This window comes from Conger conger, chromosome 8, assembly GCF_963514075.1.
Source record: "Conger conger chromosome 8, fConCon1.1, whole genome shotgun sequence".
Lineage (NCBI taxonomy): Eukaryota > Metazoa > Chordata > Actinopteri > Anguilliformes > Congridae > Conger > Conger conger.
Window position 1 is genome coordinate 34,454,634 of NC_083767.1, and position 24,337 is coordinate 34,478,970.

Below are 24,337 nucleotides of genomic sequence, written 5' to 3' on the forward strand. Positions count from 1 at the left end.
TACCGCTGGGTTGATGCCCTTCTACGGCCCTGTCCAGCTTTCCTTGTGTAACGGCCGGTCTCCTGATATCTCCTTCATGCTCTTGAGGCTGTGCAGGGAGACACAGCAAACCTTGCGACCGCACGTATGGATGTGCCATCCTGGAGGAGCTGGACAAACTGTGCAACCTGATTGGGCTGCAGGTATCGCCTCATGCTACCAGTAGTGACAAGGACACTAGCAGAACACAAAACTAGAGAAGAATCAGTCAGGGAGGATAAGGAGAGAGCAATTGTCCGTGGCCACCACATGCAAAACCATTACCTTTTGGGGGTTGTCTTGCTTTTGCATCTCCATTGCACCTGTTGTCACTTTCATTTGCACTAAAGCAGGTGAAATTGATTCACAATCACTTGTGCTTCCTAAATGGACAGATTAATATCCCTGATGTTTAACTGACTTGGTGTTACACTGTGATGATTAAGTGTTCCCTTAATTTTTTGGAGCAGTGTATATAGCTAGTCTAATAAATACTGAATAAAGTGCTTGGTGTATATATATATATATATATATATATATATATATATATATATATATATATGCACACATATATATACATACATACATACATATACACACTGAGCACTTTATTAGGTATTTATTACTTATTTTTTACACTTCTACTTCTGTAGCCTATCCACTTAAGAGTTATGATGCGTTCTGTGTTCAGAGATGCTCTACTGCATGTACTGTTATAATGTGTGGTTATTTGCATTACTGTCACCTTCCTGTCAGCTTTCACCAGTCTGGCCATTCTCTGACATCTCTTCTTAAGAAGGTGTTAATGTCTGCAGAACTGCTGCTCACTGGACTTTTGTGTTTGTTTTTTGCACCATTCTTTGCGAACTCTGGAGACTAACGTGCATGAAAATCTCATTGCGAGCCGCGACGTCGGCGGGTCGAATCCGACCGTCCGACATTTGTCGCATGTCTTCCCCTCTCTCTCGCTCCCATTCTTCCTGTCTCTCTATACTATATACTGTCCAATAAAGCTGAAAAAGGCCTAAAAAATATCTTTAAAAAATGCATCTGACTCAAATACCTAACAACAACCTGCTAGACCCCCATCAGTCTGGCTTCAGATCGGGCCACTCGACAGAGACTGCGCTCCTCTCCGTCAGTGAGTCACTTCATGCCGCACGAGCAGCCTCCCTCTCCTCTGTCCTCATTCTTCTAGATCTCTCTGCTGCCTTCGACACTGTGGATCACTCCATCCTCCTGTCTGCCCTGTCAGCAACGGGCATCTGTGGCACAGCCCTGGACTGGATTGAGTCCTACCTCTCTGGTCGCTCCTTCCAGGTTGCCTGGGCTGGTTCAGTATCGACACCTCGGCCCCTCGCCACAGGAGTTCCCCAGGGCTCAGTCCTTGGCCCGCTTCTTTTTTCTCTCTACACTCGCTCCCTTGGCCCTGTGATCACTGCACATGGGCTATCCTACCACTGCTATGCGGACGATACCCAACTCTTCGTCTCGTTCCCGCCGTCTGATACGCAGGTTTCAGCCCGTATCTCCGCTTGCCTGAGGGACATCCAGAGCTGGATGGACAACCACCATCTAAAGCTCAACCCAGGTAAAACTGAAATGATATTCATCCCTGCTAATGCCTCTCCCCATCTGGATCTCTCCATTTCCCTCGGGGATACCACACTCACGCCGTCACCCAGTGCAAGGAACCTCGGCGTGGTGATGGACAGCAGACTGTCCCTTTCCGAGAACATTGCGGCGGTGACCCGGTCTTGCAGGTTCTTCCTATACAACATACGGAGAATCCGCCCCTTTCTCACCCCCTACTCGACCCAGCTCCTGGTCCAAGCGATGGTTCTGTCCCGCCTGGACTACTGCAATTCCCTCTTGGCTGGCCTCCCAGCGTCTGCCATCAGACCCCTCCAACTCATCCAGAATGCAGCAGCTCGTCTGGTCTTCAACCTTCCCAAATACTCACACGTCACCCCCCTGCTTACTTCCCTCCACTGGCTGCCTGTCATGGCTCGCATCAAATTCAAAACATTGGTGCTAGCCTTCCAAGCAGTTAAAGGGTCTTCCCCAGCTTATCTGCAAAAAATCATCAGACCCTACACCCCTGCCAGACCTCTTCGTTCAGCCTCCACAGGCCGCTTGGCACCTCCCCCTCTCAGAACCTCCACCTCACGCTCACGACTACTGTCTGTTCTGGCTCCACGGTGGTGGAACGAACTCCCCGTTGAGGTCAGAACTATAGAATCCCTCCCCACCTTCAAGCGCAAGCTGAAGACACACCTCTTCAAACAGCACCTCTCCCCATCCTCCCTACCTCCCTGTGAACCTTAATTGTTGTCTCTGTGACTTGTGTATCAGTATTTTAGTTGGCTAGGTAAGCAGTGTTTGGATAGTTAACTTTGGTGACTTTTGCTCTGTTTGTTTGTTTGTTCAAAAAAAAAAAAAAAAAAAAAAAAAAAATGGCCCTTGTCCTTATCTTTGTTGTACAGGTAGCAGTTGAAATTGTACTTACCTCTAGGGTCTTTCAGCGAACTTATCCCTGGTTATGGGTATGCACTTTGTTGTACGTCGCTCTGGATAAGAGCGTCTGCCAAATGCCAATAATGTAATGTAATGTAAAAATAAATATTTGGTGTCACCACCCACAAAGTCAGGGATTTTGTAGGCATATAGTCAGGTGTGTGATTAACCAATTTTACCAAACAGGAGCTAATGATCATCAACTTAATATGTAGGTTGAAACACAATCATTAACTGAAACAGAAACAGCAGTGTAGGGTTAAAACTGGGTGAGGAACAGCCAAATTCTGCTTCCAAGGTGAGGTTGCTGAAGTTTAATGTCAGAAGTCATACACCATGACAAGACTGAGCACAGCAACAAGACACAAGGTAGTCTGCATCAGCAAGGTCTCTCCCAGGCAGAAATTTCAAGGCAGACCGGGGTTTCCAGATGTGCTGTCCAAGCTCTGTTGAAGAAGCACAAAGAAATGGGCAACGTTGAGGACTGTAGGCAGTGTTTGGCCAAGGAAACTTGAAACTTGAAAGACACATCATGCTTACTTCCCTTCACAATTGGAAGATGTCCAACAGTACCATCAGCTCAGGATTGGCAGAACCCAGTGGGACTCAGGTACATCCATCTACTGTGCGGAGAAGTCAGGTCAGAGGTGGTCTTCATGGAAGAATTGTGGCCAAAAAGCCATACCTCCAATGTGGAAACAAGGCCAAGCGACTCAAATATGCACAAAAACACAAGAACATGGTTGACTGATGAGTCAAAATATTTGGCTGTAGCAGAAGGTAATTTGTTCGCCGAAGGGCTGGAGAGCGGTACAATAATGAGTGTCTACAGACAACAGAGAAGCATGGTGGAGGTTTCTTGCAAGTTTGGGATTTGGTCAGAATGAATGGTCTTCTCAATGCTGAGAAGTACAGGCAGATATTTATCCATCATGCAATACCATCAGGGAGGCATCTGATTGGCTCCAAATTTATTCTGCAGCAGGACAACGACCCCAAACATACAGCCAATGTCAATAAGAACTATCTTCAGTGTAAAGAAGAACAAGGAGTCCTGGAAGTGATGGTATGGCCCTCACAGAGCCCTGATCTCAACATCATCGAGTCTGTCTGGAATTACATGAAGATACAGAAGCATTTGAGGCTGCTTAAATCCACAGAAGAACTGTGGCTAGTTCTCCAAGATGTTTGGAACAACCTACCTGTCAAGTTCCTTCAAAAACTGTATGCAAGTATACCTAGAAGAATTTATGCTGTTTTGAAGGCAAAGGGTAGTCACACCAAATATTGATTTGTTTGACGCTGTCCTGAAGTTCTATAAGACAATCAGCAGGGAGCTTGTTCCAAGCATGTTGGAGAACTTGCCACAGTTCTTCTGCAGACTTTGGTTGGCTACTTGCTTTTGCGCTCAGACAGCCTTGAACAAGTTTTTATGTAAAAAGTAGTCAATTTCTTACAGTAATATGTTACTTTTTAAATGAAATACAAAAATGTCTCTAAAATTAAATCTTTTGGAAAATGAATATTTGGAAATCTGAAATGTTTTCTTTTATACTAACACACACAAATAAATAAACATATATACAATAAAGTCTAGGGTGCCTAAGACGTCTGCACAGTACTGTGTATATATATATTGTTGCATTCACCAAGGACACTTTTAAAATCACAAGAGAACACACATAAATCAACTGCTGAACGGGATGTCATGCATTTTAATGAGGGCATCTATCAATTGCAACCATGCCAAATAGCAGTGCGATTTATCTAGTATTTATTATTATGTGCTGTGCAAGTGGTAGGCCATCAGTAGTAAATAGATGAATAGATTAAGTAGATATAATAAAATACATAGATTGAATAGAAAGTAGCTGTGGCATTTAAATAGGCTAGTTACTGGTTATTTTGTTTCCAGTACAGGCATAGCCTACCACAGTTTTAATATTTCCCAGCTTAAATAGAGGCGACCAGCAACAAAAAGCACACACAGATACAAACACAAATGTGTGCAAACACATAGGCATCCTTGCACATATGTGTTTTGAAGAGAGTTCTGGAAGCAGCCACCTGCGATCAGTCACGAGGCCTCTATCGGTTGCTGTGACAACGCACTCCCTCAAAGCCAGGGAGCAGAGCACAGCAGTTGTCATCTCCGCCATCTGGCTCACCTGTCAATGGGAAATGAGAAATCAAGTGCTAGGCCTTCTTTGCCAGCTCTCTCAGTGCTACAGCCTCTGATAAATAGATTGCATACTGTGCCAATAAGGCGGAATCATACCGAAAATAACACAGGAGACGCTGTTCCTGTGACTGATGACCTGTCGGTGTTTCTGTAGGAGAGAACACAGGGCGAGACAGATTGCCCCTGACAGACAGAACCCTGCAAGGTCAGCTATGACAGATCTGGGTCACCTCTCATGAGAGTCTTTCAGATCATCCCTGTACTTTGGTTGGTCAGGATAGAAAATGAATGGAGAACTGCACCTCAGTATGAAATGTTGGGTATTCTGTAGAGGCTCGGAATAAATAAAACAGGTAAAAATATAATAATAATAATAATAATAAGAAGAAGAAGAAGAAGAAGAAGAAGAAGAAGAAGAAGAAGAAGAAGAAGAAGAAGAAGAAGAAGAAGAATGATAATAATACTCCTAATAATAGGCTACTCCTAATAATAATAATACTAATAATAAAAATAATAATAATAATAATAATAATAATAATAATAATACTGTACTGTAATTCTTCCACTTTTGTGCGTTTCCTTCCGAAAATAGCAGAGTTCATATCCAGGTTGATTCAGCCCATGGGGGAAAGCTTGCGTGTGATGATGATTCACGCGAAGCTCCCCTTTGGTGGTGTCTTCCTGGAAGCCCCGGGAGTCACAGCCAGACATCCGACAGCCCTCGCCATGCTGCGCTCACAGATGGCGTGAGCTCCGCAGCCTTAAGCCAAACATCCGTTCAGCATCACTTTAATGTAATGGCAGCACACCCTCTATCACAATATTGACATCGCGAGGTGTCAATTAAGTGGAGTGAGCTTCCAAGCCGCTCTATCGAGTGGCGAACGCTAATGGACAAGCCGGGCAGAAGTCCACGCGGATAATTCGTACGTGCGCTTTCCTTTGCGTCTGGAACGAGTCCTTTCGGCTGTAAAATAAGGCTCGGTGTACATTGTTTCTTCCGGAAGCTATATGATAGTATGAAATACATACCTTTTTGCCTGCTGTCATCAACACTTTCTGCGGGCCAAAGGATTCAAGTTTACAGAAAGTTGATAACGCCAATGTAGGCCTACGAGACAAATATCAGTAGCCAAGTAATTTGAGTCACGTTTAATGCATTTAAGAGATGCACATTTATTTGCCGATACCCCCAACTCAGATTCCATGACATAGCACAATATTAATCCTAAATAGCCTACTACACAACATAAAGAGCCCAATCCCCTAGCACACACATTTTTATTGTTTTGCTGCAAACTGGGCATGTGTTGGCGTGCTAGCATGAGTCTCCGTGTCCACGATATGTGTGACATTTCCGTCGTGATCTGGTATTCATTAAACACAGCACACTTCCCATAATACACCATTGGAAATATAACACAAGTAAAACTAAATACAGATGCTGTTTCCTGTGAAGGCGCAACAACTTTTAATACGCCTGAAAATGTAAAGCGCCTCATTAATTAGAAAAAGAAAAATCTTTCATAACTCCAAAAGGAGTAGTAATGAATTATATATTTTTATACAACACAGTTTTACATAAATTATTTCAGATTTGGATTTAATAATTCTGCGCATGCTATTTTTGAAGAGTGCGGGAGTGGTACCATCCAGTCGTAAAAGACTCAAATGGATTGTTCGTGACATCACGTCGTAGGCTGTTCGCATTTGCAGGAACGACAGCCTTTCCCGTTTATTTGCAGCTGTCATCCGGGGGTGTGATGTTTCAGCGAACCGGTGCCGGAGTCCTCACACGAATAAAGGGATTAGCATCTGTAAATCCCTCCGTGTGCCGAGATACCAGATTAACAACGTGAATCATGAGGGGGAAAAAAGCTTTCCTGTGTGAAATTACAAGATCTCTGTCCTCCAGTCCCTCTCTCTTTCTCTTCCACTCTCACTTTCTCCAACCCACTCTCTGTCCCTCCCCCTATCCGTCTCCTCTGCCCTTCTTCAGCAGCAAGCTCCGGTACTCCTCAAGGATGAGAGAAATATGAGAGGTAAAAGAAACCACACTCGTCAGCATTTTCTACCGGAGAAACCCCGCCATCCCTCTCCTGTCCTATTAAAGAGCAGGGCATGACCTCTGATCTCTGAGCCAGGAGAATCTGCCGTCACACTCGATAATAACACAATAATAAACTAGGGAGAGGATGATGACATCATCACATTTTGCATAGAAACCAGAGAGGAGCTCTCCACCAATCACAAAGAATCTTTTTCACCAATGTACTCCTATATTGGGGGAGAGCTGCTCTCGCATTTCAGCACCAATATTCCATCCCTGCTTTCTCATCACAGTCAGTAAATCTATCACAACTGCTATTGGCTGAAATGCCCTGAGTGAGGCAACAGTTCTGATAGGTTGATAGTGGCACAATGGTAAACTGAAGCCTGCTGGCTGAGGCTAGGATTAAAATAATATCAAGACTCCAATAATGTCATTTCTCAGTTACCTTTATTTTAATATATTTTTACATACTTTATGTGTTCTTACATAAAGAAATGCCATTTACTTAGAATCAGGTATACAAGAGATTATGTGGTTAATCTGTGCAATATATAATATATTTATATATGTATAAACAAAAATACAGTGCAATAATGTATATTAGGGGTCAAGCCACATAATTCCCGTAGCCCTATTTACAGTTTGTGGTTATTGATTTACACGGTGTATCATACATGCTTAACCAGTCTGCCACCTGTAAAGCATCTTTATTTAGCTCAGCATCAATGTTTACACGTGAAAGTAGAGCAGGATGCTTGGGAACAGGGCATTCTGTGCCTTGTGTACTCTCTCGCAGTAGCACTCTGAACGCCCCGGCATCATTGCATCTCTGACAAAGTGAAACACAGTAGAAGTGACAGAGAATACCGGGCTACAACTCACCATGGCAACATCAGTGAGAGAAGGGGGGGGGGGGGGCAGCGGGCACGGCTGAGGTTAATGTTGTCTACATTCGACAGCTCACAGCACAATCCCCCTGGAATCAGATGTAGGCAGGTCTAAAATGTAAGGGGCACCCCATAGCAGAAATGGGGTCAAGCCAAACCATTTTAGCACTATTACCGAGGGGGCGGGGGGGGGGGGGGGTGTTGTTATCCAGCTTCTGAAAGTTAACTGGGGTAGGACCCCAGCTGTCCTGTGACTGGTTCAAATGCTGTAAGGCAGGGATGGGCAAGACGACAGTATCTGTTTCTGGATATCAGACCAACATCTGCTCTTAATCATTTCAGTAACCTAGTCGTTTACAATGACATGATCTGGCATTTCTTAGCCACATTCTGTGACATTAAGAGCAGCTGATAAATCTTCTCCTCTCGTAGTATTTTATTGTGCTCTAATTTACAAGTGAATCGGTCATGGTGCATATAGCTAATTAGCTGATTGAGCCAGAGTAACTGGTGGCACCAAAATTCTGCATATACACCGGCACTCTAGGACTGGAGTTGCCCATCCCTTCTATAAGGTCACCATCTACAGCAGCGCTACTCAACTGGCTGCAGTGCCTGCAGGTATTTGCTCCTACCGTGCCCTACACTGCCTCATTTCACTAATTATTTTACCTGCTTGCTTCAGATAATAAGCTAAATCAGGTGGTGTAGTGCACGGTTGAAGCAAACGCCTGCAGACACTGCGGCCCACAGGACGTGGAATTGAGTAGCACTGATCCACAGCAGGGGTCCTCAACCTTATCCAGAAAGGGCTGGTTTGGGTGCAGTGAGCAGTTACACCTGATTCGACTAATCAACCATTAGCATCTTTGCAAAGGAACTTGATTAGTAGTATCAGGTGTGTGACTGCTTGGAACAAAAGCTTGCACCCACACCGGCCCTTTCTGGATATGACTGAGGACCGCATATCAACAGGAAAAGAGGCTGAGCAGAATCTACCAAATAGAAAGTGTGTAAGGTAAGACATTACGCAACATTTATCTGTTAACATACATATTTTTGAGTGGGCTTGCATGGAACTGTGTAGTTTGCCAATATATTTGCTGTAACCCCTGCCGGTGTTACAGTGAATACGTGGATTATCACACACAAAACAAATTTAAAAAAGAAAGTGTTTTTGTACTGAGGCGGTTAGGAAGTAATTAATTTGCCCTTTTAATGTGGCATAGCGTATCAAGGCGCACACAACATTTTTTTGCTTTCTAAATGTTAAATGAGAGAGCGAGAGAAGGACTAGATTGCATTTATAATAACCTCTGAATACAGAATTTTACCTTCCATTGGAAAAATAAAGAATTAAAAATAGATAAAAACAAAATCGAGACGTTGACACAGGTGGGGAACCATACTTGATTTATTCAAGGACCCATTCCCCGTCTGTTTAAATTTTTTAAATCTTATTTTTTATATATGTATATATATTTATGTATTATATATATCTCACTATTTACAAAATCAAATCAACAATTTAGCATGAATAAATACATAAATTATACAAACATAGTTGGTCTAGCTCTTCTGTGGCATATGCATGTGGGTAACCAGCCCAATGTAATTATAAACATCCTCCTCAAACATTTACACTTATCAAAAAGTCCTATGTTAAATAATAATTTACAGTTTATTTGCACAATGCTACAGGGATCTATATAATATCTATATATGGTGTGTGTATATACTGTATCTGTGGTGCTTTGAGTGTCATCACAGGAGAGAATGCCAAGTGGTGTTCAGGTGCTTTTTCAGGTGCTTTTTTTTAATTGTATTTTTTGCTAGCTAAATGTGAAGAGTACAAAATAAAGGAATGAAGTCGTGAAATGAAATGAAGAAATGTCCTGAAATGGGGGCCAACTCCTCGATGACCACACGCAGATACAGGGGTTGGTGAAGTTGCATATGTGTGCGCGTGCATTCCATGTGCGGTGGTGCGTGGTAGCCTATTGGTGGCAGTAGTGAGAACTCTGGATTGTAAAACTGCACGGTGTGTACAAAAAAAAAGACTCCAATAGGACTACAGCTGTGTATATGGACATTAAAAAGATGCAGGGATAGCCTAGTTGGCTAAGCTGCTTGACTGGGACCCAGAAGGTTGGTGATTCAAACCCCAGTGTAACCACAATAGGATCCAAGCAGCTGTGGGCCACTGAGCAAGGCCCATAACCCCACAATGCTCCTGGGGGTATTGCCCCCCTGCTTAGTCAAATCAACTGTAAGTCGCTTTAATGTCTGGAAATGTTGTAATGTTTTAGTAAATTCTGTGTGTTAATACGGTTCTCCATTATCTATTTAATTTATCCTGTACTATATGTTCTCTATTAAGCCATTAATATTTGTATTGTGAAAATGTATACATATAAGTACCCATGCAGACAACAGCACCCTTCATTTGAAAACAGTTTCACAAGTTTGATACATATTGCTATTTGTATATATTAGTTGACATATCCTATGCATTTACTGATGAGGACTGCATCTAGAAGGCAAGGGGGAAAATATGCTGTCAGAGTTATGGCCAGAAATGCAAATATATGTATCTAATTTTAATATTAGAGACAAAAATACTGGCACCCCTTCCTCACATAAATTATTTAACATGCATTCACTTGTTTTTAATTATTTTTCTTTTAGTAAATAAACGTGTCCAATATTTAAAAAATAAAAAGATCAGAATTATTATATATAGGAGTGCTCTAATTACTAACAAATCTTTATAAATTGCTGAGTAGCATTCTTACAAATGACAAAGTGGAATTTCCTTCATCTATCACTGTATATTGACATTGAAATATTGGTTATTATGACAACACATGCTTGTCTTATTTAAGTGTGAGTAATATATTTGGAAAGCTAGTCATATTTCACATAGTTACAATTCTAGTTCCACATGTTTCACATATACTTTACCCCATTCAAAATGAAAACTGCAAGCTCCATGAGATATGAAGATTTGTCCCTGGTGGAATTGAACAGTGTGTGGTGAAAGTGGGGGAAGAGAAAGTTACAAAATGAAGGGGAATCAAGGTAACAGATGCCATGTATGCGATGTAGAAGTAGTGCTGCTACAAAAAAATAACTTTTTAAACATATAAATAAACAAGTACCGGCAATCCTCAAACTCTCGATGGAGAAAAGAGCGATTCTGTGCGAGATCTGACCTCTAAATGCAAAGGTCGACTTTTAACAGTAGGTGTACTCATAGCACAACAACTGTTGATTATTTCCCTCTCGACCAAAATTTCCTTTCCGTATCAACATTATCTGAAATAGTGTGATCCTTGCTAGTGTGTCACTGAATACATGAGCAAGACATTAACTGCAAAGTTTCAAAGTTCCAGGTCGTTATACTGCATGTTGACTGTACCATTTGTGAACGGTGTGACTTCACCGGTCCCCCGGTGTTTCTGTAGCCGGGCAGCGGGGTGGTTTTAGCTGAGTGAAGGAGCCGTGCGTGTGTTGCGCCCCTCGCTCCGAAGGCTCGCCTTCTCCAGCCGTGCTCAGTCCGAGTCGCTCGCGGACCTGCTCCACCCGACGCCAACGGTTCGCTCGAAGAACCCCGAGGCCGCCGTTTCAGTGGCCTCCGAAATCGTCTTGACATTTCTTCCGCACCTGCAGAGATTCACTTTCGCCTCTAGATTTGTTACTGGATCCAACCCAAAAAAATGAATGAATGAATGAATAAATAAATAAATAAATAAAATGTTCCGGAACCTTCCAGTCAGAATAAATACGTGACATGCATAGCATGGTTGCCAGTCGGAAACGACTGTGTCTCCGGCCCTCCCCCCCCCCCCCCCCCCCCTCCCGGTCGCACCCGTAAACCCTACTACGAGTTTCTCCTGGTGTACCAAAGTCTCCCAGGCTCAACGGCGAAGTCGTGTCTCTACACGCTTTCAGTCCAAAAATAACCCCCCCCCAAAAAAAAAAAACAAACGAAACAAAACCGGAATGTTCCTCCCAGGCCCCCTTCCCCAGAGGTCAGAGGTTAGAGCGGGGAGGGGAGGCGGGGGGGGTGGGGGTGCCTCAGATAGACACGGGACACACCAGGACCTTGTCCTCCAGCAGCACACTGACCACCAGGAAGACGAAGTAGAGCAGGAACATGATGAAGCCCAGGAGCTTGCTCATCCTCCACTTGCAGGCCGCGATGGAGATGATGACGAAGAGGAGCATGATGAAGAGGAGGACAATGGCGCAGAAGAGCCCGTTGCTGCTCACCGTCACCGGCTTCATGTTGTTGATGAACGAGTACAGTAGCCATGGGAACGGCAAGCTGGGGGGGGCAGGGGAGGCAGGTGTTAATTCAGGCTTTGTTCTGAGTCCATTTCTGTGCACTGTATTTTGTACACCCCTGATATACAAGAGCAGCCTGTATTTGCTGAATTGGACTACGTATATAAATTATACAGATCTTAGGTCTTATACACACTAGCGCTAAAACTTTTCGAAATCCATTTTGGCTCCTTAAAACCTTCAAATCCACATTATCAGGGATTTCAAAAATGTCTTGAAACCTACCCGTAGAATCGGTTCTCCTTGCGCCATAAATTACGCAGAGTCCCATTGGTGCCACTCGCCAGTTCCACAGGAATTTTACGCATCACATTTGTATTAATTTTGCCCTATTAATCATTATTATTAATCTTATTAATGTCTATTATGGCAGCCGTTCACATTTCAACTTGGAGGGAGGAGGAGGTGCAAACACTTGTCAAATTGATTCACCTTGTTCACTTCTTAACTGTAAACTTTGTTCTGTTTAGCATTGATCAAATCTACCATCAAGAGAATGTGCTGCATGAAGCGCTTTCTACATTTAGAACCCAAATACATTTGAGTAATGTGTATGGACGGGTCAAGGTAGCGGAAACCTCTCAACTAAAACGTTTCCGAAATGTTTCTAAACAAAAACCGCTAGTGTGTACGTAGCCATAACTTTGTGGGCTGACCCCAATTTAGCCCCTGGTCGTAAATATCCCCTTGCTTACCCAACTGTGATGTCAAAGATGTTGGAGCCAACCGAACTGGACACTGCCATGTCCCCAAGCCCCTTCCTGGCCACAATGACACTGGTGATCAGGTCAGGGATGGAGGTCCCAGCTGCTAACATGGTCAATCCCATGACCTCCTCAGTAATCCCTATAGTCTCCCCAACCTGTACATCAAAGGGCACATAAAAGAATAAAATACCAATAATACATTGGAATAAAAACACTTGCCTGTTTTTTCAAGCTGCATCAGGCTCATGGAACACTTCCCTTTCTTAGCCATGTAAAGTTTACAGGACAAGGAACGGGCCATTACAGCCAGGATTACTCAGAATCCTAAATGGATTCTGTGGGACTCACATGCAGTTTGCTAAGTGGTGGCATGATCGGTGAACTAGTTTGCGGAGTCTGCTGGTGAACGGACAGGATTGTGTTTAGTTCTTTAGGTTGTACGCAGTCTTCGTATGTCATGGCAAACAGCCAGGCTCACATAGTATATTTACTCACAGACTACGTAGAGACAGTTGAATCTGCGGATGCTAAAATCACAGTGTGACTTGTGTGACAGGTTGACTTGGTCAGTGGAAACCAAGTGTCGCTAAGAAAAAAACCTGAATGACACCAACCTCCTCTGTAAGTCCACATTATGTACTGTATTTGTCTGTCTGTCTGTAATCACAGGGCTCTTCTGTGTTTTCACAGAAAGAGCCTTTACCTCATGATCCTTCATGTCCGTAATCTAATTTAGCAGGAGGCCTTAGAAGTCAAGCATGAGATTTAATTTCTCACACTGTTGTAGTGAGGCCGTCATGCTAATAGCCTTCTCAGAGAGTAATGAACTCTGGATACAAATATAAAAAGTCGAACAAAATTTTACTTCATAAGAAATATACTGACTGTGATGGGTGTCATGTAAAATACAATACGATTCAAACCCCCAAAAAAAGTAGAACTTAGCTAAAAATAGGAAAATAAATACAACAGGTTTCAAATTTTTCCAAAGTGTGGACGTCATATTTGTTCCCACTCTTACTGTCCATAAAATATTTAGAATATTGATGATAATATTTAATATATGGACACTAAATAAATAGCAGTGCTGCCAATGTCCTGGTTGGCTAATTAAATGGTCTGTTGAGGTTCAGAAACAGCAGGTCTCTCCACCTGCAGTGAACCCCTCCCATATCTGTCAATGTCTGCCATTCTTTTGTCGTCCTTTGTTTATGTGTTTTTTTGTGGATTCCTTTCAATCCATTTTAGGCCCCAGAAACCAGGTGTGGGGACTGCAGCCAATTAGCGAGGTACATTAATCACTGAAAATAAAGCATTTCCAGGAAATGAGTTTAAGTCCCCAGGGCCAGAGCGAGCTCCCCCCTCCCCTTTATATTATGCATGTCAGTTGGGATTGGCGACTGACCCGTGCCACTTTCTGAGAGCAAAGCGTCTTTAAAAAGACTGAGCTGCTTAGACACTATTTCAGGAGCCCACCGCAAATCTCCCCTTCTCAGAACAATTACCGCGGCAACCTCGCAGCGGTGAGAAGAGGGCTGTGGCCACACCTTTTATTTTATTTATTTATTTTTCTTATTTTGACCAGACCCTGTTTTTGTTAACCTGCTGTGTAAGGGTGATTTCCTGTTGACTGTGTAACATTAGCATTTAGCCTTCATCACATTAGCATTGAGCTATAGCTGCTGAGTAAATCATCCCTCCATATTTATTATGCAACTGTAACTACGGCTGTGTAAAATTCATCCGTCAACACGTTGTGGGTGACACATACAAGCAATCACAGCACAGAAATCTGGATGTGTGTTATTTCAAAGACATTGAAACAGTGCATCTGAATCCGGATTCATTTTTATCCAAATAACCACACAATTCCTCCAAAAGCCCTAGTGGCCAGCACATCACACATCATCTTTTCCTCCCCCCTCCCCAATTCACAGAAAAACAGTCACCTGATGTGCCCACCAGACCATCAGATAGGAGAAACCTGCAATCCAGCAGATGGCGCCAAAGAAGGTAACGGGGAAGAACCTCTGAGAGGTCTGCAATACAGAGCAAAACCACAGCAGTTAATAGGTTCTTCATTTCAGCATCTTAAATACAGAGCAGAACCCCAGCTCTGAACAGGTCATTAATTTCAGCATCTTAAATACAGAGCAGGGCCACACCACTGAACAGGTTATTCATTTCAGCATCTTTAATACAGAGCAGAACCCCAGCTCTGAACAGGTTATTAATTTCAGCATCTTAAATACAGAGCAGGGCCACAGTACTGAACAGGTTCTTCATTTCAGCATGTTAAATACCGAGTAGCACCACAGCACTGAACAGGTTACTGATTTCAGCATCTTAAATACAGAGCAGGACCAGTGCACAGAACGGGTCATTCATTTCAGCATCTTACATATAGAGCAGAACCAGAGCAGGGAACAGAGTCATTTCAGCATCTTACTGTACAGTAGAACAACAGCATTAATTTACATCTGAAAGACAGCAAGACCATGCAGTCACACCAGTAGAACCAGACAATTTATTACAATATCTTAATAACAGAGAACAACTTGGTCAAGTAAAGAAAAAAGTATAAAAAAATAACTGGCTGAAATGAAACCGTTTCACAGGGACTTGGTCATGACACACAGACAAATGCAAGCTTTGTGTTTAATCATTAGACAATGCTAAGTGACAAATGTTTACTGAGTCTGCAAACGCCCCTGTCACAATGCAATTCCCTGGTGCTCCGATAAGCCCGCTCACAATGCATTCTGGGTAGCAGACCAGTTCCGAGGTGAGTGGTTTTGCATGCAGATGAGGTCAGCTTCCTGTTTTGCATTCCGCTACGAGCCTCCTCCTCACCTCCGCAGAATCACAATCGCCAAAGAGCCATTGCCCAGATTAGGTACTGAATATCGCAGGTCACATTAGTATCCACATAGTTCATAGACTGCTTGGATTTTTGCCATTGCGGCTATCCACCACCTTTGAGCTAGCTTTGGAAACATAGGAGTTTTTTACATTACATTACATTATTGGAATTTGGCAGACATTCTTATCCAGAGTGACATACAGTTGATTAAACTAAGCAGGAGACAATCCTCCCCTGGAGCAATGCAGGGTTAAGGGCCTTGCTCAAGGGCCCAATGGCTGTGCGGATCTTACTGTGGCTACACCGGGATTAGAACCACCGACCTTGCATGTCCCAGTCATTTACCAGTGGTCATTTACTTTAACCACTACGCTACAGGCCGCCCCATAGTTTTGCTGCTGAAATAGAATAATGTATTACAAACCATACCTACCATACAGTATATTTGCCATCACATGAACAGGCATGTTCATTAAGCAGTGAAAAAGGCATCTATGTAACCACTTACAGTCATGACCCTTAACCACAAGGTCAAGGGGCATCACTGTATACTCGACTTATGTTTGTGCGATACCAAATTGGAAAATTCTACAGCTGTGAAATACGTATATGACTGTGGCCCCCTCTTAGATGGCTGACGTGACCCAGACCATCCCGTCAGTGCTGGGACGGTGAAATGGCGAAATGGTCCGACCCTGAACCCGACCCAGAGAACAGGCAGAACATCCATCACAGGAAGCGAACGTCCGGGTCAGAGGTCAAACCGGTCCTGCTAACGCTATACAAAATGTACCAACGTGGGCCTGCATCTCTACAGCCGGGACCACAATCTCTAGGCCAGATTTTATCAGCTCCCTTTCAATCAATAGCCAAGTTAGGAATCTAGAAAGCAGTGTTTGGATTCTAGCTGCTCTTTTGAGTACTGAAACACAGTGAAAAGCCGTGGATACAGCGGCCCTCTACTGGACTGGAGTTTGAAATCCCTGCCATAGAGTCAGTTGCAGTTGATGGGGGTCTGGGGAGTGTTTTGTGTTCTGGGTGGGGGAGGGGGGGCACTCACGGGTTTGCGGACATCGGGCAGGGTGAGCCACAGAGGCAGAACAATGGGCAGGATCAAGAGGTATGTGCAGCGTTTGCGGTTGGACTCTGGCCAGGCCAAGCTCAGCGGCTGATCCTCTTCCTCCTCGTCATCACCCTGAAAAACGAGAGAGAGGGCACAAGAGCGACGGAGAGAGGGGGGACAGTGAGAGAGAGAGAGAGAGAGAGAGAGAGAGGGTGATGGGGTGACAGAGCACAAGAGCGATGGAGAGAGAGGTGGAGAGAGAGAGAGGGGGCATGGAGACAGTGAGAGAGAGAGAGAGAGAGAGAGAGAGGGGGTGATGGGGTGACAGAGAGAGGGAGCACAAGAGCGAGGGAGAGAGGGGGCACAGAGAGGGAGAGAGCGAGAGAGGATGGGAGGGAGAGACAGGGAGAGAGGTAGGTGTGGGAGAGAGTACATTAGTCCCACGTGTCATAACTTCCGACTCTCAAATAACCTGTCCTGCCAAGAGGGGGCACCCTAATTTAAGAGCCTGGGAGCTTGCACAGCTTTAATTCAGCCATTCTCACAGACTCTTTCTGTTGTGACGTGTTAGCGCTGAGACGAGCGGTGTTTAAAGCGGCGGTGCTGAAGGAGAGGCCGGATGTCACACGCAGCGGTGCGCTCACACAACACAGGAGTGGGAAAACACGCCGCCGTGTCCCAGTGGAGCCGGGGGAGGCAGGGGAAGGGAAGAGAGGAGATTCATTACACCGCACCACAAAGGTTTCCACATGCTCCACACACACACACACACACACACACACACACACACACACGCAGAGACGCACAATTACACACACACACACACACACACACACACACACACAATCACACACACACAATCACAGACACTCGCACATACACAATCACACACACAATCACACACACAATCACACACACACACACACACATACACAATCACATACACGCACACACACACACACACACACACAATCACACACATACACACATACACAATCACACACACGCACACACACATACATACACACACACGCACAATCACATACACACACACAATCACACACACACACACACACAATCACACACACACACACAATCACATACACGCACACACACACAATCTAACACACACACACACACACAATCACACACATACACACATACACAATCACACACACGCACACACACATACACACACACACACACACACAATCACATACACAGGCACAATCACATACACACACAATCACACACACACACACACAATCACATACACACACACACACGCACAATCACATACACACACACACACGCACAATCACATACACACGCACACACACACCCACACACACACGCACCCACAATCACACACACACACGCACAATCACACACACACACACACACATGCACAATCACATATATACACACACACAGGCACACACACACATAAACAGCACCCATCTTTGTTCTTGTCTTGATGCCTTTCCCGGGCCATCATTCAAACCACCTCCCTCTGATTGCGCACCTCCCTGTAACTGTGCACCTCTCTCTCACTGCGCACCTCCCTGCGACTGCGCTCCCACCTCTGACTGAGCACCTCCCTCTGACTGAGCACCTCCCTCTGACTGAGCACCTCCCTCTGACTGCACACCTCTCTCTGACTGCACACCTCTCTCTGACTGCACACCTCTCTCTGACTGCATACCTCCCTCTGACTGAGCACCTCCCTCTGACTGCACTACCCCTCTGACTGTGCACCCCATTCTGACTGCACACCTCCTTGTAACTGCATTTCACATCAAGAGCCATCTGCGACAACCCAGCTTTGGTAAAAAAACCCCCAAAAAACCTGAGACACGTCCCAAACACTTTCTAATGTGGGATTAGTCCTGAAAAAAAAAAACAGCATCCGGGAGCCCGCGACAGGTCCCTTTCCTTACTGCGAATGTTTTTTTGGGGGGATTGCGAGGCGTTGCCCCTTAACGAGCTGTGAATGGCGGCGGTGTGCGCTAGCGGTCGGGTGCGGCACCAGCCCCGCTGATTTTCACACGCTTCCTGATTGCTCTTCAGCGTCACGCTGAAACAGGGAGGCTCGGCGCACAGCCGCGCTTCCAAAAATAAAACCCACCGGCTGACGTCTCGCACACCATTCAAACTCCGCTCCTGCACGCTTCCCAAAATAATCGGGACAATGCGCCATCCAGTAAGAAGTGTCGCAAGCGAGTCCAATATATTACTTCTCTTTCTTTCTTCTCAAAGAAGCTCTTCTATGGTCTCATGAATATTTCATGTAGTACTATGTAGTGTACTGTGTAGAGGAAAATTGGTTGGTAAAATCTGAATTCAAGAGCAAAATGGAAAGCATTTGCATTTCTTCCCCGGCCCGAGTTTGTGTAGTGTGTCATGGTGGAAATCAAAAAGAAATAAGCATCTTGAAAGAATTAATTCATAAGAACATAATAATTCATAGTAAGCAGAAAAGGTTGTTAAGCACATCTTCCCGTCTTTGGGTGACTCAACTACAAACAATTTTGACCTATTGTTATAATGAGAATATGTACTCCCTTGCAGAAAGAATACTACAGTATATTGGAAATACTTTTTGAATTTGAGGGAAATATAAGGTTAAACTTATCTATATCTATATACTGCAATATGTGAAAATGGCAATAGTTTGTAAATTTGCACATCCATAATGAAGTGTTGAAATATGTTTTATCTTAGTAATATATTTTATATCAATGTACTACTGGGGGAAAGGCAGCCGCTCAAAGCTCAGTCTGGTATATTCTAACTGAACCATACCAGGAACTGATTCACCCCATACCAGGAACCGATTCACCCCTGACCAACTCCTCCCCCTTCCTTTCTTCAGTGACCCAGAAAGGTCAATCACTCCCCCTGGGATTTCACACCTCTCCATCCTCCATTTTTCATAATTTAGCAATGAACATCAACAGGGAATTCATCTGGTGATCACCGGGGAAAGAAAGGGACTGGACAATGCAATCACACTGGAGAGGGGCGGGGGGGGGTTGTTATTATGCACAGAACACTGGAGTTAGCTACCAGCACATTCTAGGGGATTCATGCAGAAAGCTGGAGTTAGCTCCCAGCTCATGCTGAGGGGATTTGATCAGAATGCTGGAGTTAGCTCCCTGCCCATTCTGAGGGGATTCGTTCAGAATGGTAGGGTTCGTGACCAGCCCATTCTAAGGGGATTCGATCAGAAAGCTTAGACTGAACTTCCAGCCCATTGTAATCTCATCTCTCACTATAACTGCATGATATTTACAAGGCACACCACCTAACAATGTGCAACTTCCAGGTTCTCCACCATCCAGCCTGGCCATGCAATGGCATACAGTGGTGTCTTTTGCTTTCACGGGAGGGGTTGGGGGGGGTCCCACATCTTTCAGAAATCATATAAAAGAAAATAAAATAAAAGAAAACGGAGCCTTACCGCATCCCCTTCCTGTCCCACGCTGCCGTTCATGGGCGGGGTGACCTCCACCTCCACGTTTGAGCTGTTGGGGAGATTCTTATCTGTGGGAGGAGGACAGAGCTGAGTGATCACAGATACAGCATCATCGCTACTCAACCAATCACAATCCCAGCTTGCAGGCTAGGAGCCAAGAGCCTGGTCTCCGGAGAAGAGGCTGTGTGTGCTCGCATGTGTATGTGTCCGCAGTTCTTTGAGTCTATGAGTACATGCGTGCGCACGCATTCGGTTATATATGCACGCGTGTGTACGTGAGTGCACGTGTGGTTATGTCATGTATGAACGCACGTGTGCAATAGGGAACAAGGTCACCTCTGTGAAAGGTCAGCTTGAGGGATCCCAGCTCTCCTCCCTCTCTCCCCCTCCCTCCTCTTTCCCTCCCTCCTTTTTCCCTCTCTCACACACACACACACAAACCAAAGCAGTGTGCAGAGCAAGCAGTAAATAAAACGCATGACGTGTACCAAAGACATATATCACTCTTCCCCTCTCCCTCCCTCTCTCCTTACGGAGTGGGTTCACAGGTGAGATAGACTGTGTGTGTGCGCACACACACACACACGCACACACACGTGGGGGGTAACCTTTCACTCCCGTCAACTCTCAATTTTTAATCTTTTAATCCGCTGGGGTATACTCGCTTTATTCTTAAAAACTATTTTCTATTCTGTGAGCTCACTCTCACTCAGCAGTGTACACAAACTCAAAACGCAAGAGTAGCCTAGTGAACCCACAGCAGTGAGGCGGTGATACACCGTCCATCAGGATGGTAAAATGTGACCTGCTCTGACATTTGTATTCGCTGTGCATTTTTTAAAAAGCACGGGAAGTAAGATAATCAATAGACTAGCAGGCTACAAGGCAGAGAACTGTCTGAGGAATACTCTAATGCAAGAGATGGGTTCTGGTGAGGTTTCCTGTTTTCCCATTCTAAAAATGGAATAAACATCAACCAACGCCACTCTCAAGCGCTGACCAGAATGACCGGGGATATCCCAAATGTAATTTTTATGGATGCATTTTTGTACTAGCATTTCATCTCCTAATATAAACAAGAATGAATGGTGGACAGACTTAAGTTTACCCTTAAGGGAAATATTCCCAAATATAGAAATGAAATTTGTAATTTCAGAGGGCCATTCACATTTTCAACAACAATTTTAGCAAGATTTGTATCGAGACATTTCTAACTGTAGCCCCTTTGATACGAGGAATATGTGAATGCAACCAACAGAATGTACTATTACTTATTGAAAAGATACTGAAAAGGTATTTGGTCGTATTGATGTCATGAATCACTATCATATGATCCTGTATCATGAAGGGGGGATGGCTGTAATAGATTGGTGGCCTGTCCAGGTTGTATTCCTGCCTCTCGCCAATGCATGCTGGGATAGGCTCCAGCACCCCCCTCGACCCAACCAGGAATAAGCAGGTTAGATAATGGATGGATGTAGGAGGGGGATAGAACATAGAACCTAACGTGGCCTTAGCGCAATTCTGAATGCTAGCTAGGACCAGGCCCGGATCAAACTTCTCGATGAGTACAGAAATAAATTCCTCTAAATTATAACGGTTATAATTAAATAAAAACAGTCTATTTCAAACCAAGTTAAACAACATTTCTCAAATAGTTTAAGTATGCTCTGAATGTATGCTAGCTTACAATGTGATGCTAGTTTACAAACTTTGGCTTGCATAAAAGGCCGGTCAAAAGCGTTTGCTTTCGATAGTTAGTTAGGCCGATGCGAACGAGACGACGCGGTGGGGTGGCAGAGTAAATTTTTGTATATTTTATTAAGCGTAGTTTATATGCATTATATACTACATGGACATGTATTTGTTCACAGTAATTAACATCAGACACAAGCCTGTGATTGATGAAACCTGGCGAGGCCCCATCGGCAGGGAAGGCCCTGGGCTACAGCCCATAATGCCCATTGCTTTAACACGGCCGTGGCTAGGACACAGCCGGGCTAAAACCTTGCATTAGCTGCCGCGCCGAATGTCAGCTGTGGTCGAACAAGAAAGGCAACGGGACGAGATCAAAGCAGCCGGGGGTTTCAATAACGGCCGCGCATCCGGATTCTTTTAAGATGATAATACGGTAAAGTGGGGGCTGTTAGCATAATTAGCCCGCCTTCCCTCCCTTGCTCTCACTCTCAGCCTCTCTTCCTCCCTCCGCCAATACTGTGCCTGTGTGTCCAGCCCCCGGGTTCGCCTGTCTCTTTGAAGCGGACGCTCGCACAAATGAACTGGTCCTTGAATAATGACACTGGCTCACATCTGAGGGCTACGAGACCCATTTAAACTGACACAATTTATGCGACTAAAGGATAAGGGAAAAGTAGGCCATTTATTATAATGTACTGTTGACCATGAGCGGCACGGTGGAGCAGCGGGTAGCACTGTTGCCTCGCAGCATGAAGGTTCCCGGGTTCAAGCCTTTCTGCGTAGGGTTTGCCCCTTCTCCCCGTGTCCGTGTGGGTTTCCCTCCGGAAACTCCGGTTTCCTCCCACAGTCCAAAGACATGCAGGTTAGGCTGACTGGAGAGCCTAAATGCCCATAGGGTTGAGCGTGAGTGAGTGGTGTATGTCTCCTGTGATGGATTGTTGGCTTGTCCAGGGTGCTGGGATAATAGATGGGTGGACTATTGACCAGACACCACGTGGCTACGAAGAGACTCTCACCGGAACGGCTGGGAAGTCCGTTGACCTTCTCGCTGTCCTCCACCTGGCATTTCTTTTTGGCAATCTTGTGCAGGATGGAAGCCTTTTCCCGGAATTTCCCTAAAACACAAAAACATAAGGTATGGAGTCAGGCACTGGTGGAGAATTGCAGATAAGTCTGGGGTGATGGCCTTTCTCATCTTACATAGCACTTCATTTCCAAACAAACAGAGGAGTTTCCATTATTCCTTCTGCCACAAACAGGCCACACGTTCCGCATATCATGTACCGTCACATTCGGCACTTGGGAAAAGCTCACAAAATGGTACCTGCTCAAACAGAGCGGTCTCCTTCATTTCTTTCTGCCACAAATAGGCCTAATATTCAACATTTCACTTACCAATTCCATCACATTAAGCAACTGGGAAAAACGAATTGAATACTACTTAATTACTTTTTTCCACTGCAAACAGACCCCATATACAGTACCACATTTCACTTAGCGTCATATTCAGTTTTTGGGAAAAGAATACCATTACTTGAGAAAGGCTCACAGATTATAAACCGCTGAAACAGAGAGCAGTTTCCTTCATTTTTTCCTGCCACAAACAGGCCAGATGTTCCACATTTCGCAAACTATCAAGTTCCATACGCAGCTGGATATTTACGAAATAAATTCAAGGTAATTGCTAGCATTGCTTGAGGTTAAAACTCCAGCACCCACCTGGGAATCAAAGCTACAACCTCAGGGTTACAAGCACCGCAATTATATCATCATACAAAAAAAAAAGATAAATTAACAAAAAAATAACTTAACCCTTGGTAGCCATTTGGTATCATTTTGGTATCACACATTTTAATCTTCATATACATTTTTCAGTAAGTGTCTGAATTAATGATGGTAATAGTTATGGCCAAACCTCTCCCACATATAAAAACAAAAACATCAAAAGGAAAAACTAAATTACTATGATTAAGTTGGCAGAATAGTCCAGGCACAAACACTCCCCCTAGGAAGAGGACTGAGATTTATGCACTCACTAAACTTAACATTTCTACAGAATGATCCTCCTTCTGTGGAAACAGCAACAAAGCTCAGTTCTTGGCCTGGACTTATGAGAAAATCATCCCAAAACTGGGAGCTTTTTTTATCTCCATTTTCCATGAACTCGAGACATATTCAAACTTTTTTTATGTTTGCCATGAATGTTAGCTAACCATGAAAAGGTACTGCGCAGCTAACAAAAATGGCTGCCGACCAGGAAGGCACAAGAGAAGTAAGCTGACAATCCTTTAGCAGTTATAATTTACTGCACTTCATGAAAGTACTGGGTGTACTCATATAATCCATCAGGACCACTATCAGTGAAGTTGTCTAATATCGCACAAACCTTGGCTAAAATGACCCTGCATTTAAAAAAATTGCGTTGGTTACAAACTGAATGGAATGTTCATTTAAAATAGTTCAGCAGGAACTGTTCACAGCAATCAAGTTCCCCTGTGAATGTTCGCTGTCTTGAACGTCA

At 44.3% G+C, this 24,337-nt stretch overlaps 1 protein-coding gene and 1 long non-coding RNA gene across 2 annotated transcripts in view; one reads left to right on the forward strand and one right to left on the reverse strand.

The window, feature by feature from the left end:
* The first annotated feature begins 8,583 nt into the window (after positions 1-8,583).
* Positions 8,584-16,544, forward strand: LOC133135788 (uncharacterized). The gene is made up of 3 exons (XR_009709437.1): positions 8,584-8,675; positions 14,652-14,727; positions 16,208-16,544. It is a non-coding gene; the product is annotated as an uncharacterized LOC133135788 (long non-coding RNA).
* The window catches only part of LOC133135786 (sodium/potassium/calcium exchanger 2-like), a 70,225-nt gene continuing 57,517 nt past the window's right edge, over positions 11,630-24,337 (reverse strand). Inside the window, exons 7-12 of the mRNA XM_061253067.1 lie at positions 22,833-22,931; positions 20,104-20,186; positions 16,638-16,772; positions 14,664-14,753; positions 12,703-12,869; positions 11,630-11,987 (exon numbers count right to left, since the gene is read on the reverse strand). Coding sequence (XP_061109051.1) covers positions 11,738-11,987; positions 12,703-12,869; positions 14,664-14,753; positions 16,638-16,772; positions 20,104-20,186; positions 22,833-22,931 — 824 coding nt within the window. The 3' untranslated portion in view covers positions 11,630-11,737. The remainder of the gene's footprint in view (positions 11,988-12,702; positions 12,870-14,663; positions 14,754-16,637; positions 16,773-20,103; positions 20,187-22,832; positions 22,932-24,337) is intronic.